Raw genomic sequence first — 16,634 nt, 5'->3', positions numbered from 1 at the left:
CGTACTTACAATGAAAGAAATACTCTGCAAGACGGCATAAAACACATATACGTGTATAGGTTGGGGACCCGGGAAGATCCGGGGTAGAATAGGTCTTCAGCAACCCATGCTTGCCGTAAAAGGCAACTATGCTTGTCGTAAGAGGCGACTAACGGGATGGGGTGGTCAGGCTCGCTGACTTGGTTGAAGCATGTCATCGATCCCAATTGCGTGGATCGATGCTCATGATGTCAATCACTGGATTGTCTGGTCCAGACTCGATTATTTACAGACCGCCGTCATATGGCTGGAATATTGCTGAGTGTGGCGTTAAACAACAAACAAACAAACAAACAAAGTATATGTTGGGGACGGAGTGGATACACAGACACAAAACACACTTACCTACATCATCCACGAGTCAAAGATTAATCTTTATACGAGGGTTAAATTGTTTATACGTTTTTTTTGTCACGGGTCGTTTCTATGATTATTATCTACCTGTGACTAGGTGTATCGTATAGATCAGTGCTATATTTATGTCAGGTGTTTTGATTAAATTGTATCTATTCAGGAAGTAGGACCCGAACGTTTAGCGTTACGAGCAACTCCACACGTACACAGTCATAGCTAAATGAATTGACCGTGATAGTGTTGGAACATGCATTCATTATTTTCACTTACAATGACCTTACAGTCACATCTGTGTATGACTCGAACAATACTTAGCCATGAGTTTAGAAGTGCGTTGTCACTCTCGTGGCGAGGATATCTGTGAGGTGAGGTGAAATTGGGTTTAACGTTGCGTCCAAGATTATTGCACTTATATAGTGACGTGCATGCACGTGCGTGTGTGTGTTTTTGTGTGTGGCTGATTGTACTAGTCCGGACTGATGCCGATTTATAGTGCTAGCTCACTGACATATCATACCGCAGTTGAACATGGATACCCCACTCAGACACAGTATACTGACTCTAAGCCGACCAGTCCTTGTTTTAGCCCCTTAATGCCGAGCGGCAGACAGGGTTACTATAAGTACTATCTTTTAACGTCGTTTGGATCGAACCCCGGACCTTCCGCTCTCCGGGTCAATAGACAACATGTACAGAACAACAGAACCATAGAACAACAGAACAGCATGTACAGAACATGTGCAGAACAATAGAACAACAGAACACCATGTACGGAACAATAGAACAACATAACAACATGAACAGAACAATAGAACAACAGAACAACATCTACAGAAAAACAGAACAATAGAAAAACAGAACAACATGTACAGAACAATAGAACAATATGTACAGAACAGCATGTACAGAACAATAGAACAACATGTACAGAACAATAGAACAACATGTACAAAAAAACAGAACAGAACAGCATGTACAGAACAACAGAACAACATGTACAGAAAAACAGAACCATAGAACAACAGAACATGTACAGAACAATAGAATAGAACAACATGTACGGAACAATAGAACAACATGTACAGAAAAACAGAACAACATGTACAGAACAACAATAGAATAGCACAACATGTACGGAACAATAGAACAACAGAACAACATGTACAGAAAAACAGAACAACAGAAAAACATGTACAGAAAAACAGAACAAAAGAACAACAGAACAACATGTACGGAACAATAGAATAACAAAACAACATGTACACAACAATAGAACAACAGAACACCATTTACGGAACAATAGAACAACAGAACAACAGAACAACATGTACGGAACAATAGAACATCGGGAACAACATGTACAGAACAACAACAAAAGAACAGAACCATTGAACAACAGAACAACATGTACAGAACAACATGTACAGAATAATAGAACAACATGTAGAGAAAAACAGAACAATAGAACAGAACAACATGCACACAACAATAGAACAACAGAAAAACATGTACAGAAAAACAGAACAATAGAACAGAACAACATGTACGGAACAATAGAACAACAGAAGAAAAGAGAAAAACAGAACAGAACAAAAGAACAGAACCATTGAACAACAGAACAACATGTACAGAACAATAGAACAGCATGTACAGAACAACAGAACAACATGTACAGAAAAACAACAACAGAACAAAAGAACAGAGCCATAGGACAACAGAACAACATGTACAGAATAATAGAACAGCATGTACAGAACAACAGAACAACATGTACAGAACAACAGAACAACAGTTGAACATGAGTGCCGGAGGGAAACACGTACTCTCACCATTTATGTTTTATATGAGTGAGTGAGTGAGTTGGGTTTAATGCCGCCTTTACAATAGCCCAGCCAGGGAACACCAGATACGGGCTTCATACATTGTTTCCATATGGGGAATGAAACCCGGGGCTTTGCTATGAAGGCAGAACGCTTCTACCACTTGGCTACCCCCGCTGCCCTTATAGAGATATGAACATTTGAAGTACAGTAAGTAACGTGACTTGCATGTCGTACTTACAGTTGTGTTGGTCCTTGGCAATTCAACAGTGTCCCCATATCTAACTCTTAACTGTGTTATCCATGCGGAGATCGTGTTAATTCATTAGTCTCAAGAATCATACTCAACACGAACGCGGATGATAAATATCACATGCATCATTATTGGAGATCGGGGAAATTTCTGACTCATTCTGTTGAAATTTTTCTCGGGAGCGATCGAGTTTATCCGGATGAATTACAATGCAATTCCTTCATTTCCGGATTCATTCAGTGTCGGTCTGTTGTTTACCTCAGCACTATTCCAGCTATATCACGGTGGACTATAAATAATCGAGTCTGGACCAGACAATCCAGTGATTGTGAACAACGATATATGCTGTCGGGGTTAGATATCACGTTATCTTTCGACTTCGAAAACGGCCCCTGAAGATCCGGCGTAGAAGAGCTCTTCAGCAACCCATGCTTGTAACAGGCGACTATGTTTGTCGTAAGAGGCGACTATGTTTGTCATAAGAGGCGACTAACGGGATCGGGAAGTCAGGCTCGCTGACTTGGTTGAAGCATGTCATCGATCCTAATTGCATGGATCGATACTCATGATATCAATCACTGAATTGTCTGGTCCAGACTCGATTATTTACAGACCGCCGTCATATAGCTGATATATTGCTGAGTGCGGCGTAAAACAACAAAGAAACAAGAAACAAGCAAGATATGTGATACTCTGTGTGTGTTTAGATCGGGTCAGCTGTGTGTTATAACTCGACGCAACGATTTCACCCTAAAACGTACATAGCGCTGTCTGTAAACAGGACAACGGACTTCATCTGATGATACACTTTATAATCTGGCGGCCTATTCACGAAACTGAAATGTTGGACAAATCCATTTTATGACCGGGGTGGGGGTGGGAGCTAAGTTTGGTATCTCACGGATATCACGTGAATATCTCACAACATTCACAGCGATTATATGTACCTTGCCACATCTTGCTCTCAAACAGGCGGGGAATTTCCTGAATAATCGATGACGTCATTGGGAAACCCCCAGCATATATTACCTCCGTCATAAAAGACCTCACTGTCTTAGCTTATATGTCCTAGTCGTACGTCAGGTAATGTTGCGAAAGGTTTTAGACGGCTCCAAGAATAGTTCTTATGGCAGTCGTAATTTAAGTGTCGCTATAAGGCTGAAATAATGCCGATGCGACGTTAAATTTTAACTCTCACACGTAGTTTAAGTCGTAACTCTAAGCAAATATAGCGACAAAACCCTTTCCATATCCAATAGAGTCGATTGTACGATTCAGACTGATCATGAATCACTATCAAATAAAAATGATACCAGGTGTTCGCGAAAAGGTGAGCGTATCCTGCCCCAACGGTGGCATTCGCCAAAAACACATGCGAAGACAAGTCAAGTGTTCACCTGACAAAAAGGGAACATATTGTACAAGTCAAAATAAGGAATTGCATCGGACATCATTTCTGTCACTGATGCGTCAAATTTAAGAAATGTCCTCGATATGTCTACCGTAAAACTTTTTGAAAGCTTTACTGAAGCCTTGTAATCTAGATCAAACAACTTCTGAGCAAGAGTTGTATAACGCTCTTTGAAAAGAGGCAGGAAGAGCATGCTCGATTGTATCTTAAAAATTGTGAAATGTAAACACCAAAGGCTGGAGCTGCTGGAATATTGCTCGACATGAAGGGGAAGTTGACTTTTTGGAGGTTGAAGTCATCCCTCTTGTCATACAGTCTTGTGGAGAGTGTTTCGTCACTCCAAATCTTTCTGCATAGATCTAAATATGAAACAGATGAGGCTGTCTCACTGATCTCCTTTATTTCTAGTTCAGGTGGGTAAATCAGTGGATCAGGGGACCGGCTACTCTCACTTGTAATCAAAACTGACGGCCGCTGACGTTGCCTCTAACGCTGATAACGTCGGTACAATGGCAAACGTGTTGGATATATTTCTTGAAGTCTCAAACGAAGAGAATTATAACGCAACGACCTTCACATGCTGGTCATGCTCATCAATTGATCATCCCTCGCATGGCTTGGCTTAGAACCGTTTTCACAGGACAAGCGCAACAAACCAACTATCCTGTTCGTGTTTTGTTACCATAGGACGACGAGGGGTTTCATCCCATGCAACAGCTCCAGTTGTTTGGTACATGACAGTGTGTGTACATGTTTCTTTTGATTGTGGGGAGCACGGATGGCCGTGTCGGATAACTTCCGGTAGGTAACCTGCCAACACAATTGCTTCCTACCCCTCCACAACGATCAGCGCTGTTTCCAGTGACAGTGAGTGAGTGGGTGAGTTGTGTTGTAACCGTGGCATCATATTACGCTTTTAACAGTATTCCAGTTATATCACGGCGTGTCAGCTTAATGTGGGGGGAAAGCCCCAAGTGATGCAGGTCTCAGACGTTTACCACTTCGGTGAAACCCACGAGCACGGGTATGGTGCTGACAAACCTAGAAACATAATCGGGGCGAACCGGGATTCGAACCCACAATCAACGGTTTCTGGCGTGCCCAAGGGACGCAACTCTGCACAGCGAAGCTCGGCGCCTTAGACGACTGGGCCACCCGTGCCCAACCTGTGGTATCATGTTTCTGTATCAGCTCTGATAAGAATGGAGAATAAATATGTTGCAAAATGTAACCAGCCTCTTGTGGCCAAGTTTAAGTTAAACCCTAGGTACAGTTTATTGATGAAGAATTGCACTTATCAACTATTATGGCTGGTGAATATTTTCCCATATTAAGGCTTACTTACCAGTGAGCCAGTCAGTGTGGTTTTACGCAGCTTTTAGCAATTGTCCTGCAATATTCCTGCAATATCATGTCGGGGAACACCAGAAATGGACTTCACATGGAGGGAGTCGAGCCTGGGTTTTCGGGGTGACCACCTACCCACCCACCCTACTCACCCACCCCACTCACCCACCCTACTCACCAGTGACCCAGAACATTACATGTATATCGTGGTTGGTGGTTTTATCAAAGGTGCCACCTTATATTAATTTAACAAACAAAATATTCTGTTCTTGATTAGACATGATCAAAATGAAATAAAATGTAATATTTCAAACAAGGAAACAACATTTGAGCTGATACAGTTAGGATCAAAATGTGCTCATATTACTTTGGGAAAACATACATACCATGCTCTTGTGCGTCCCAGACAGTGAAACTATAGGCCGAGGCTGTTTCTACGTGGCCAACATCGACTGCACAACTTGTTTACTGTTTATATCGGCAGCAACGTAATATCGATTTTGTATCTTGTTGAAAAACAGCTCTCCCAGAAAAGCGCTGGTTCCAAGAAGTGTGACAATGCCATTGACGGTTTTAATTACTGTGCCGACTGGGCGTAAGTCCGCGCATTGTATTCCTGTCTAATATTCACTGTTCCTGTTCGGAGGGAACAAATAATAATCAGTAGTTGAAAGTCGTTTTTTGTGTGACTACCGCCGGTTTTATCATAAGAGTAGTGTCAAAATAGCATCTGAGATGGAGAAACGAGTGTAAAATGACAATACAGAAGGGATTATGAATATGATAATGATCCTCCGTGGAACACAGGAAATTCAGTATTTAGATTTAGATTTAGAAATCATGATGGACGTTATCAGATGTGTCCGTATTAATGGAAAGTAGACTTTATTCATGTCAGTAATATCTTGTTTTGGATTTATGACATCATGGGAAAGACTTAAGAAAAAGGCAGTTTAATGAAAGGAGTTTGTACCATACAGTTATTTCATATTTGGCTTCTAGAATTATTGATCTCCAATCCATGTTCGCCACTAGGAAGACCTCCAACCCATACAGTCGTGTTTGCCACCAGGAGGGTCCCCAGCCCATACAGTCGTGTTCGCCTCCAGGACGGTCTCCAACCTAACAGCCGTGTTCCCCACCAGAACGATCTCGAATCAATACAGTCGTGTTTGCCACCAGGACGATCTCCAACCAATGCAGCCGTGTTTGCCACCAGGACGATCTCCAACCCATACAGTCGTGTTTGCCACCAGGAAGATCTCCAACCCATACAGTCGGGTTTGCCACCAAGACGGTCTCCAACCCATACAGCCGTGTTTGCCACCAGGAAGATCTCCAGCCCATACACCCGTGTTTGCCACCAGGACGGTCTCCAATCCATACAGCCGTGTTTGCCACCAGGACGGTCTCCAATCCATACAGCCGTGTTTGCAACCAGGACGGTCTACAACTTACAGCCGTGTTTGCCACCAGGACAGTCTCCAATCCATACAGCCGTGTTTGCCACCAGGACGGTCTCTAACCAATACAGCCGTGTTTGCAACCAGGACGGTCTCCAGCTTACAGCCGTGTTTGCCAGCAGGAGGGTCTCCAACCCATACAGCCGTGTTTGCCACCAGGACGGTCTCCAACCCACACAGTCGTGTTTGCCACCAGAACGGTCTCCAACCCATACAGCCGTGTTTGCCACCAGGACGGTGTCCAACCCATACAGTCGTGTTTGCCACCAGGACGATCTCCAACTCCTACAGCCGTGTTTGCCACCAGGACGGTCTCCAACCCATACACCCGTGTTTGCCACCAGGACGATCTCCAACCCATACAGCCGTGTTCTCCACCAGGAAGATCTCCAACCCATACATCCGTGTTTGCCACTAGGACGATCTCCAACCCATACCCCCGTGTTTGCTACCAGGACGGTCTCCAAACATACACCCGTGTTTGCCACCAGGACGATCTCCAACCCATACAGCCGTGTTTGCCACCAGGACGATCTCCAACCCATACAGCCTTGTTTGCCACCAGGACGGTCTCCAACCCATACACCCGTGTTTGCCACCAGGACGATCTCCAACCCATACAGCCGTGTTTGCCACTAGGACGGTCTCCAACCCATACAGCCGTGTTTGCCACCAGGACGATCTCCAACCCATACATCCGTGTTTGCCACTAGGACGGTCTCCAACCCATACAGCCGTGTTCCCCACCAGGAAGATCTCCAACCCATACGTCCGTGTTTGCCACCAGGACGGTCTCCAACCCATACACCCGTGTTTGCCACCAGGACGGTCTCCAACCCATACACCCGTGTTTGCCACCAGGACGATCTCCAACCCATACAGCCGTGTTTGACCCAAGGACGATCTCCAACCCATACAGTCGTGTTTGCCACTAGGACGGTCTCCAACCCATACACCCGTGTTTGCCACCAGGACATTCTCCAACCCATACAGCCGTGTTTGCCACCAGGACGATATCCAACCCATACATCCGTGTTTGCCACCAGGACGATCTCAAACCCATACAGTCGTGTTGGCCGCCAGGACGATCTCCAACCTATACAGCCGTGTTTGCCACCAGGACGGTCTCCAACCCATACAGCCGTGTTCCCCACCAGGACGATCTCCAACCCATACAGACGTGTTCCCCACCAGGACGATCTCCAACCCATACAGACGTGTTCCCCACCAGGACGATCTCCAACCCATATAGTCGTGTTCCCCACCAGGACGATCTCCAACCCATACAGACGTGTTCCCCACCAGGACGATCTCCAACCCATATAGTCGTGTTCCCCACCAGGACGATCTCCAACCCATACAGACGTGTTCCCCACCAGGACGATCTCCAACCCATACAGACGTGTTCCCCACCAGGACGATCTCCAACCCATACAGACGTGTTCCCCACCAGGACGATCTCCAACCCATACAGACGTGTTCCCCACCAGGACGATCTCCAACCCATACAGACGTGTTCCCCACCAGGACGATCTCCAACCCATACAGACGTGTTCCCCACCAGGACGATCTCCAACCCATACAGCCGTGTTCCCCACCAGGACGATCTCCAACCCATACAGACGTGTTCCCCACCAGGACGATCTCCAACCCATACAGACGTGTTCCCCACCAGGACGATCTCCAACCCATATAGTCGTGTTCCCCACCAGGACGATCTCCAACCCATACAGACGTGTTCCCCACCAGGACGATCTCCAACCCATATAGTCGTGTTCCCCACCAGGACGATCTCCAACCCATACAGACGTGTTCCCCACCAGGACGATCTCCAACCCATACAGACGTGTTCCCCACCAGGACGAGCTCCAACCCATACAGCCGTGTTTGCCACCAGGACGATCTCCAACCCATACATTCGTGTTTGCCACCAGGACGATCTCCAACCCATACAGACGTGTTCCCCACCAGGACGATCTCCAACCCATACATCCGTGTTTGCCACCAGGACGATCTCCAACCCATACATTCGTGTTTGCCACCAGGACGATCTCCAACCCATACAGACGTGTTCCCCACCAGGACGATCTCCAACCCATACAGACGTGTTCCTCACCAGGACGATCTCCAACCCATATAGTCGTGTTCCCCACCAGGACGATCTCCAACACATACAGCCGTATTCACCACCAGGACGAGCTCCAACCCATACATTCGTGTTTGCCACCAGGACGATCTCCAACCCATACATTCGTGTTTGCCACCAGGACGGTCTCCAACCCATACATTCGTGTTCACCACCAGGACGGCCTCCAAACCATACAGCCGTGTTCCCCACCAGGGCGATCTCCAACCTATACAGCCGTGTTCCCAACCAGGACGATCTCCAACCCATACAGCCGTGTTCACCACCAGGACGATCTCCAACCCATACATCCGTGTTTGCCACAAGGACGATCTCCAACCCATACATCTGTGTTTGCCACCAGGACGATCTCCAACCCATACAGTCGCGTTTGCCACCAGGACGGTCTACAACCCATACATCTGTGTTTGCCACCAGGACGATCTCCAACCCATACAGCCATGTTTGCCACCAGGACGGTCTCCAACCCATACAGCCGTGTTTGCCACCAGGACGATCTCCAACCCATACAGCCGTGTTTGCCACCAGGACGGTCTCCAACCCATACAACCGTGTTTGCCACCAGGACGATCTCCAACCCATACAGTCGTGTTCACCACCAGGACGAGCTCCAACCCATACAGCCGTGTTTGCCACCAGGACGAGCTCCAACCCATACAGCCGTGTTTGCCACCAGGACGATCTCCAACCCATACATCCGTGTTTGCCACCAGGACGGTCTCCAACCCATACACCCGTGTTTGCCACCAGGACGATCTCCAACCCATACAGCCGTGTTTGCCACCAGGACGATCTCCAACCCATACACCCGTGTTTGCCACCAGGACGATCTCCAACCCATACAGCCGTGTTTGCCACTAGGACGGTCTCCAACCCATACACCCGTGTTTGCCACCAGGACGATCTCCAACCCATACAGCCGTGTTTGCCACTAGGACGGTCTCCAACCCATACAGCCGTGTTCCCCACCAGGACGGTTTCCAACCCACCCAGCCGTGTTTGCCACTAGGACGGTCTCCAACCCATACATCCGTGTTTGCCACAAGGACGATCTCCAACCCATACATCTGTGTTTGCCACCAGGACGATCTCCAACCCATACAGTCGCGTTTGCCACCAGGACGGTCTACAACCCATACAGCCGTGTTTGCCACCAGGACGATCTCCAACCCATACAGCCGTGTTTGCCACCAGGACGATCTCCAACCCATACAGCCATGTTTGCCACCAGGACGATCTCCAACCCATACAGCCGTGTTTGCCACCAGGACGGTCTCCAACCCATACAACCGTGTTTGCCACCAGGACGATCTCCAACCCATACAGTCGTGTTCACCACCAGGACGAGCTCCAACCCATACAGCCGTGTTTGCCACCAGGACGAGCTCCAACCCATACAGCCGTGTTTGCCACCAGGACGATCTCCAACCCATACTTCCGTGTTTGCCACCAGGACGATCTCCAACCCATACAGCCGTGTTTGCCACCAGGACGATCTCCAACCCATACAACCGTGTTTGCCACCAGGACGGTCTCCAACCCATACACCCGTGTTTGCCACCAGGACGATCTCCAACCCATACAGCCGTGTTTGCCACTAGGACGGTCTCCAACCCATACACCCGTGTTTGCCACCAGGACGATCTCCAACCCATACAGCCGTGTTTGCCACTAGGACGGTCTCCAACCCATACAGCCGTGTTCCCCACCAGGAAGATCTCCAACCCATACGTCCGTGTTTGCCACTAGGACGGTCTCCAACCCAAACACCCGTGTTTGCCACCAGGACGGTCTCCAACCCATACACCCGTGTTTGCCACCAGGACGATCTCCAACCCATACAGCCGTGTTTGCCACCAGGACGGTCTCCAACCCATACACCCGTGTTTGCCACCAGGACGATCTCCAACCCATACAGCCGTGTTTGCCACTAGGACGGTCTCCAACCCATACACCCGTGTTTGCCACCAGGACGATCTCCAACCCATACAGCCGTGTTTGCCACTAGGACGGTCTCCAACCCATACACCCGTGTTTGCCACCACGACGATCTCCAACCCATACAGCCGTGTTTGCCACTAGGACGGTCTCCAACCCATACAGCCGTGTTCCCCACCAGGACGGTTTCCAACCCACCCAGCCGTGTTTGCCACTAGGACGGTCTCCAACCCATACATCCGTGTTTGCCACAAGGACGATCTCCAACCCATACATCTGTGTTTGCCACCAGGACGATCTCCAACCCATACAGTCGCGTTTGCCACCAGGACAGTCTACAACCCATACACCCGTGTTTGCCACCAGGACGATCTCCAACCCATACAGCCGTGTTTGCCACCAGGACGATCTCCAACCCATACAGCCATGTTTGCCACCAGGACGATCTCCAACCCATACAGCCGTGTTTGCCACCAGGACGATCTCCAACCCATACAGCCGTGTTTGCCACCAGGACGGTCTCCAACCCATACAACCGTGTTTGCCACCAGGACGATCTCCAACCCATACAGTCGTGTTCACCACCAGGACGAGCTCCAACCCATACAGCCGTGTTTGCCACCAGGACGAGCTCCAACCCATACAGCCGTGTTTGCCACCAGGACGATCTCCAACCCATACTTCCGTGTTTGCCACCAGGACGATCTCCAACCCATACAGCCGTGTTTGCCACCAGGACGATCTCCAACCCATACAACCGTGTTTGCCACCAGGACGGTCTCCAACCCATACACCCGTGTTTGCCACCAGGACGATCTCCAACCCATACAGCCGTGTTTGCCACTAGGACGGTCTCCAACCCATACACCCGTGTTTGCCACCAGGACGATCTCCAACCCATACAGCCGTGTTTGCCACTAGGACGGTCTCCAACCCATACAGCCGTGTTCCCCACCAGGAAGATCTCCAACCCATACGTCCGTGTTTGCCACTAGGACGGTCTCCAACCCATACACCCGTGTTTGCCACCAGGACGGTCTCCAACCCATACACCCGTGTTTGCCACCAGGACGATCTCCAACCCATACAGCCGTGTTTGCCACCAGGACGGTCTCCAACCCATACACCCGTGTTTGCCACCAGGACGATCTCCAACCCATACAGCCGTGTTTGCCACTAGGACGGTCTCCAACCCATACACCCGTGTTTGCCACCAGGACGATCTCCAACCCATACAGCCGTGTTTGCCACTAGGACGGTCTCCAACCCATACAGCCGTGTTCCCCACCAGGAAGATCTCCAACCCATACGTCCGTGTTTGCCACTAGGACGGTCTCCAACCCATACACCCGTGTTTGCCACCAGGACGGTCTCCAACCCATACACCCGTGTTTGCCACCAGGACGATCTCCAACCCATACAGCCGTGTTTGCCACCAGGACGATCTCCAACCCATACAGCCGTGTTTGCCACCAGGACGGTCTCCAACCCATACACCCGTGTTTGCCACCAGGACGATCTCCAACCCATACAGCCGTGTTTGCCACTAGGACGGTCTCCAACCCATACACCCGTGTTTGCCACCAGGACGATCTCCAACCCATACGTCCGTGTTTGCCACCAGGACGGTCTCCAACCCATACACCCGTGTTTGCCACCAGGACGGTCTCCAACCCATACACCCGTGTTTGCCACCAGGACGATCTCCAACCCATACAGCCGTGTTTCACCCAAGGACGATCTCCAACCCATACAGTCGTGTTTGCCACTAGGACCGTCTCCAACCCATACACCCGTGTTTGCCACCAGGACGATCTCCAACCCATACACCCGTGTTTGCCACCAGGACGATCTCCAACCCATACATCCGTGTTTGCCACCAGGACGATCTCAAACCCATACAGTCGTGTTGGCCGCCAGGACGATCTCCAACCTATACAGCCGTGTTTGCCACCAGGACGGTCTCCAACCCATACAGTCGTGTTCCCCACCAGGACGATCTCCAACCCATACAGCCGTGTTCCCCACAAGGACGATCTCCAACCCATACAGACGTGTTCCCCACCAGGACGATCTCCAACCCATACAGTCGTGTTCCCCACCAGGACGATCTCCAACCCATACAGCCGTATTCACCACCAGGACGAGCTCCAACCCATACAGCCGTGTTTGCCACCAGGACGATCTCCAACCCATACATCCGTGTTTGCCACCAGGACGATCTCCAACCCATACAGCCGTGTTTGCCACCAAGACGATCTCCAACCCATACATTCGTGTTTGCCACCAGGACGATCTCCAACCCATACATTCGTGTTTGCCACCAGGACCACATCCAACCCACACAGCCGTGTTTGTCACCAGGACGATCTCCAACCCATACAGCCGTGTTTGCCACTAGGACGGTCTCCAAACCACACAGCCGTGTTTGCCACCAGGACGATCTCCAACCCATACATCTGTGTTTGCCACCAGGACGATCTCCAACCCATACAGTCGTGTTTGCCACTAGGACGATCTCCAACCCATACAGCCGTGTTTGCCACCAGGACGATCTCCAACCCATGCATTCGTGTTTGCCACCAGGACGATCTCCAACCCATACATCCGTGTTCCCCACCAGGACGGTTTCCAACCCACACAGCTGTGTTTGCCACTAGGACGATCTCAAACCCATACATTCGTGTTTGCCACCAGGACGATCTCAAACCCATACATTCGTGTTTGCCACCAGGACGATCTCCAACCCATACAGCCGTGTTTGCCACCAGGACGATCTTCAACCCATACAGCCGTGTTTGCCACCAGGACGGTCTCCAACCCATACAGCCGTGTTTGCCACCAGGACGATCTCCAACCCATACATTCGTGTTCACCACCAGGACGAGCTCAAACCCATACAGCCGTGTTTGCCACCAGGACGATCTCCAACCCATACAGCCGTGTTTGCCACCAGGACGATCTCCAACCCATACATCCGTGTTTGCAACCAGGACGATCTCCAACCCATACAGCCGTGTTGGCCACCAGGACGATCTCCAACCCATACATCCGTGTTTGTCACCAGGACGATCTCAAACCCATACAGTCGTGTTGGCCGCCAAGACGATCTCCAACCTATACATTCGTGTTTGCCACCAGGACGATCTCCAACCCATACAGCCGTGTTCCCCACCAGGACGATCTCCAACCCATACATCCGTGTTCCCCACCAGGACGGTTTCCAACCCACCCAGCCGTGTTTGCCACTAGGACGATCTCAAACCCATACATTCGTGTTTGCCACCAGGACGATCTCCAACCCATACATTCGTGTTTGCCACCAGGACGGTCTCCAACCCATACATTCGTGTTCACCACCAGGACGGCCTCCAACCCATACAGCCGTGTTCCCCACCAGGACGATCTCCAACCCATACATCCGTGTTTGCCACCAGGACGATCTCCAACCCATACATCCGTGTTTGCCACCAGGACGATCTCCAACCCATACAGTCGTGTTTGCCACCAGGACGATCTCTTACCCATACAGCCGTGTTTGCCACCAGGACGATCTCCAACCCATACAGTCGTGTTTGCCACCAGGACGATCTCCAACCCATACAGTCTTGTTCACCACCAGGGCGAGCTCCAACCCATACAGTCGTGTTTGCCACCAGGACGATCTCCAACCCATACATCCGTGTTTGCCACCAGGACGATCTCCAACCCATACAGCCGTGTTTGACACCAGGACGATCTCCAACCCATACAGCCGTGTTTGCCGCCAGGACGATCTCAAACCCAAACAGTCGTGTTTGCCACCAGGACGATCTCCAACCTATACAGCCGTGTTTGCCACCAGGACGGTCTCCAACCCATACAGTCGTGTTCCCCACCAGGACGATCTCCAACCCATACAGCCGTGTTCCCCACCAGGACGATCTCCAACCCATACAGCCGTGTTCACCACCAGGACGATCTCCAACCCATACATTCGTGTTCACCACCAGGACGGCCTCCAACTCATACAGCCGTGTTCCCCACCAGGGCGATCTCCAACCCATACAGCCGTGTTCCCAACCAGGACGATCTCCAACCCATACAGCCGTGTTCACCACCAGGACGATCTCCAACCCATATAGTCGTGTTCCCCACCAGGACGATCTCCAACCCATACAGCCGTGTTCCCCACAAGGACGATCTCCAACCCATACAGACGTGTTCCCCACCAGGACGATCTCCAACCCATACATTCGTGTTCCCCACCAGGACGATCTCCAACCCATACAGCCGTGTTCCCCACCAGGACGATCTCCAACCCATACATCCGTGTTCCCCACCAGGACGGTTTCCAACCCACCCAGGCGTGTTTGCCACTAGGACGATCTCAAACCCATACAGTCGTGTTTGCCACCAGGACGATCTCCAACCCATACATTCGTGTTTGCCACCAGGACGGTCTCCAACCCATACATTCGTGTTCACCACCAGGACGATCTCCAACCCATACATGTACATCCGTGTTTGCCACCAGGACGATCTCCAACCCATACATCCGTGTTTGCCACCAGGACGATCTCCAACCCATACAGTCGTGTTTGCCACCAGGACGGTCTCCAACCCATACACCCGTGTTTGCCACCAGGACGATCTCCAACCAATACAGCCGTGTTTGCCACCAGGACGATCTCCAACCCATACAGCCATATTTGCCACCAGGACAATCTCCAACCCATACAGCCGTGTTTGCCACCAGGACGATCTCTTACCCATACAGCCGTGTTTGCCACCAGGACGATCTCCAACCCTTACAACCGTGTTTGCCACCAGGACGATCTCCAACCAATACAGTCGTGTTCACCACCAGGACGAGCTCCAACCCATACAGCCGTGTTTGCCACCAGGACGATCTCCAACCCATACATCCGTGTTTGCCACCAGGACGATCTCCAACCCATACAGCCGTGTTTGCCACCAGGACGATCTCCAACCCATACAGCCGTGTTTGCCACCAGGACGATCTCAAACCCATACAGTCGTGTTTGCCACCAGGACGGTCTCCAACCCATACAGTCGTGTTCCCCACCAGGACGATCTCCAACCCATACAGCCGTGTTTGCCACCAGGACGATCTCCAACCCATACAGCCGTGTTCACCACCAGGACGATCTCCAACCCATACAGTCGTGTTCCCCACCAGGACGATCTCCAACCCATACAGCCGTATTCACCACCAGGACGATCTCCAACCCATACATCCGTGTTCCCCACCAGGACGGTTTCCAACCCACACAGCCGTGTTTGCCACTAGGACGATCTCAAACCCATACATTCGTGTTTGCCACCAGGACGATTTCCAACCCATACATCCGTGTTTACAACCAGGACGAGCTCCAACCCATACAGCCGTGTTTGCCACCAGGACGAGCTCCAACCCATACAGCTGTGTTTGCCACCAGGACGATCTCCAACCCATACATCCGTGTTTGCCACCAGGACGATCTCCAACCCATACAGCCGTGTTTGCCACCAGGACGATCTCCAACCCATACATCCGTGTTTGCCACCAGGACGATCTCAAACCCATACAGTCGTGTTGGCCGCCAGGACGATCTCCAACCTATACATTCGTGTTTGCCATCAGGACGATCTCCAACCCATACAGCCGTGTTCCCCACCAGGACGATCTCCAACCCATACATCCGTGTTCCCCACCAGGACGATCTCCAACCCACCCAGCCGTGTTTGCCACTAGGACGATCTCAAACCCATACATTCGTGTTTGCCACCAGGACGATCTCTAACCCATACATTCGTGTTTGCCACCAGGACGGTCTCCAACCCATACAGTCGTGTTCACCACCAGGACGAGCTCCAACCC

At 50.4% G+C, this 16,634-nt stretch overlaps 1 protein-coding gene across 4 annotated transcripts in view; it reads right to left on the bottom strand.

Annotated features, from left to right (window-relative positions):
- The window catches only part of LOC124135080 (putative ankyrin repeat protein RF_0381), a 41,088-nt gene extending 35,410 nt beyond the window's left edge, over positions 1-5,678 (bottom strand). For 2 of the 4 annotated variants that reach the window (XM_048389457.1, XM_048389468.1), the window contains exon 1: positions 5,611-5,678. Coding sequence is in view for 1 of the 4 variants with exons in the window: in XM_048389449.1 (XP_048245406.1) it covers positions 2,455-2,492 (38 nt within the window). In the remaining 3 variants the exon portion in view is untranslated. Of the gene's footprint in view, positions 1-2,454; positions 2,575-5,610 lie in introns of those variants that run through there. The other 2 variants (XM_048389449.1, XM_048389462.1) reach the window with 1 other exon arrangement.
- Positions 5,679-16,634: the final 10,956 nt, after the last annotated feature.

Source organism: Haliotis rufescens, unplaced genomic scaffold (genome assembly GCF_023055435.1).
Source record: "Haliotis rufescens isolate VD_foot unplaced genomic scaffold, xgHalRufe1.0.p SCAF_10, whole genome shotgun sequence".
NCBI lineage: Eukaryota > Metazoa > Mollusca > Gastropoda > Lepetellida > Haliotidae > Haliotis > Haliotis rufescens.
The sequence above is the reverse complement of the archived record's forward strand: the minus strand, read 5'-3'. Positions and strand labels throughout refer to the sequence as shown.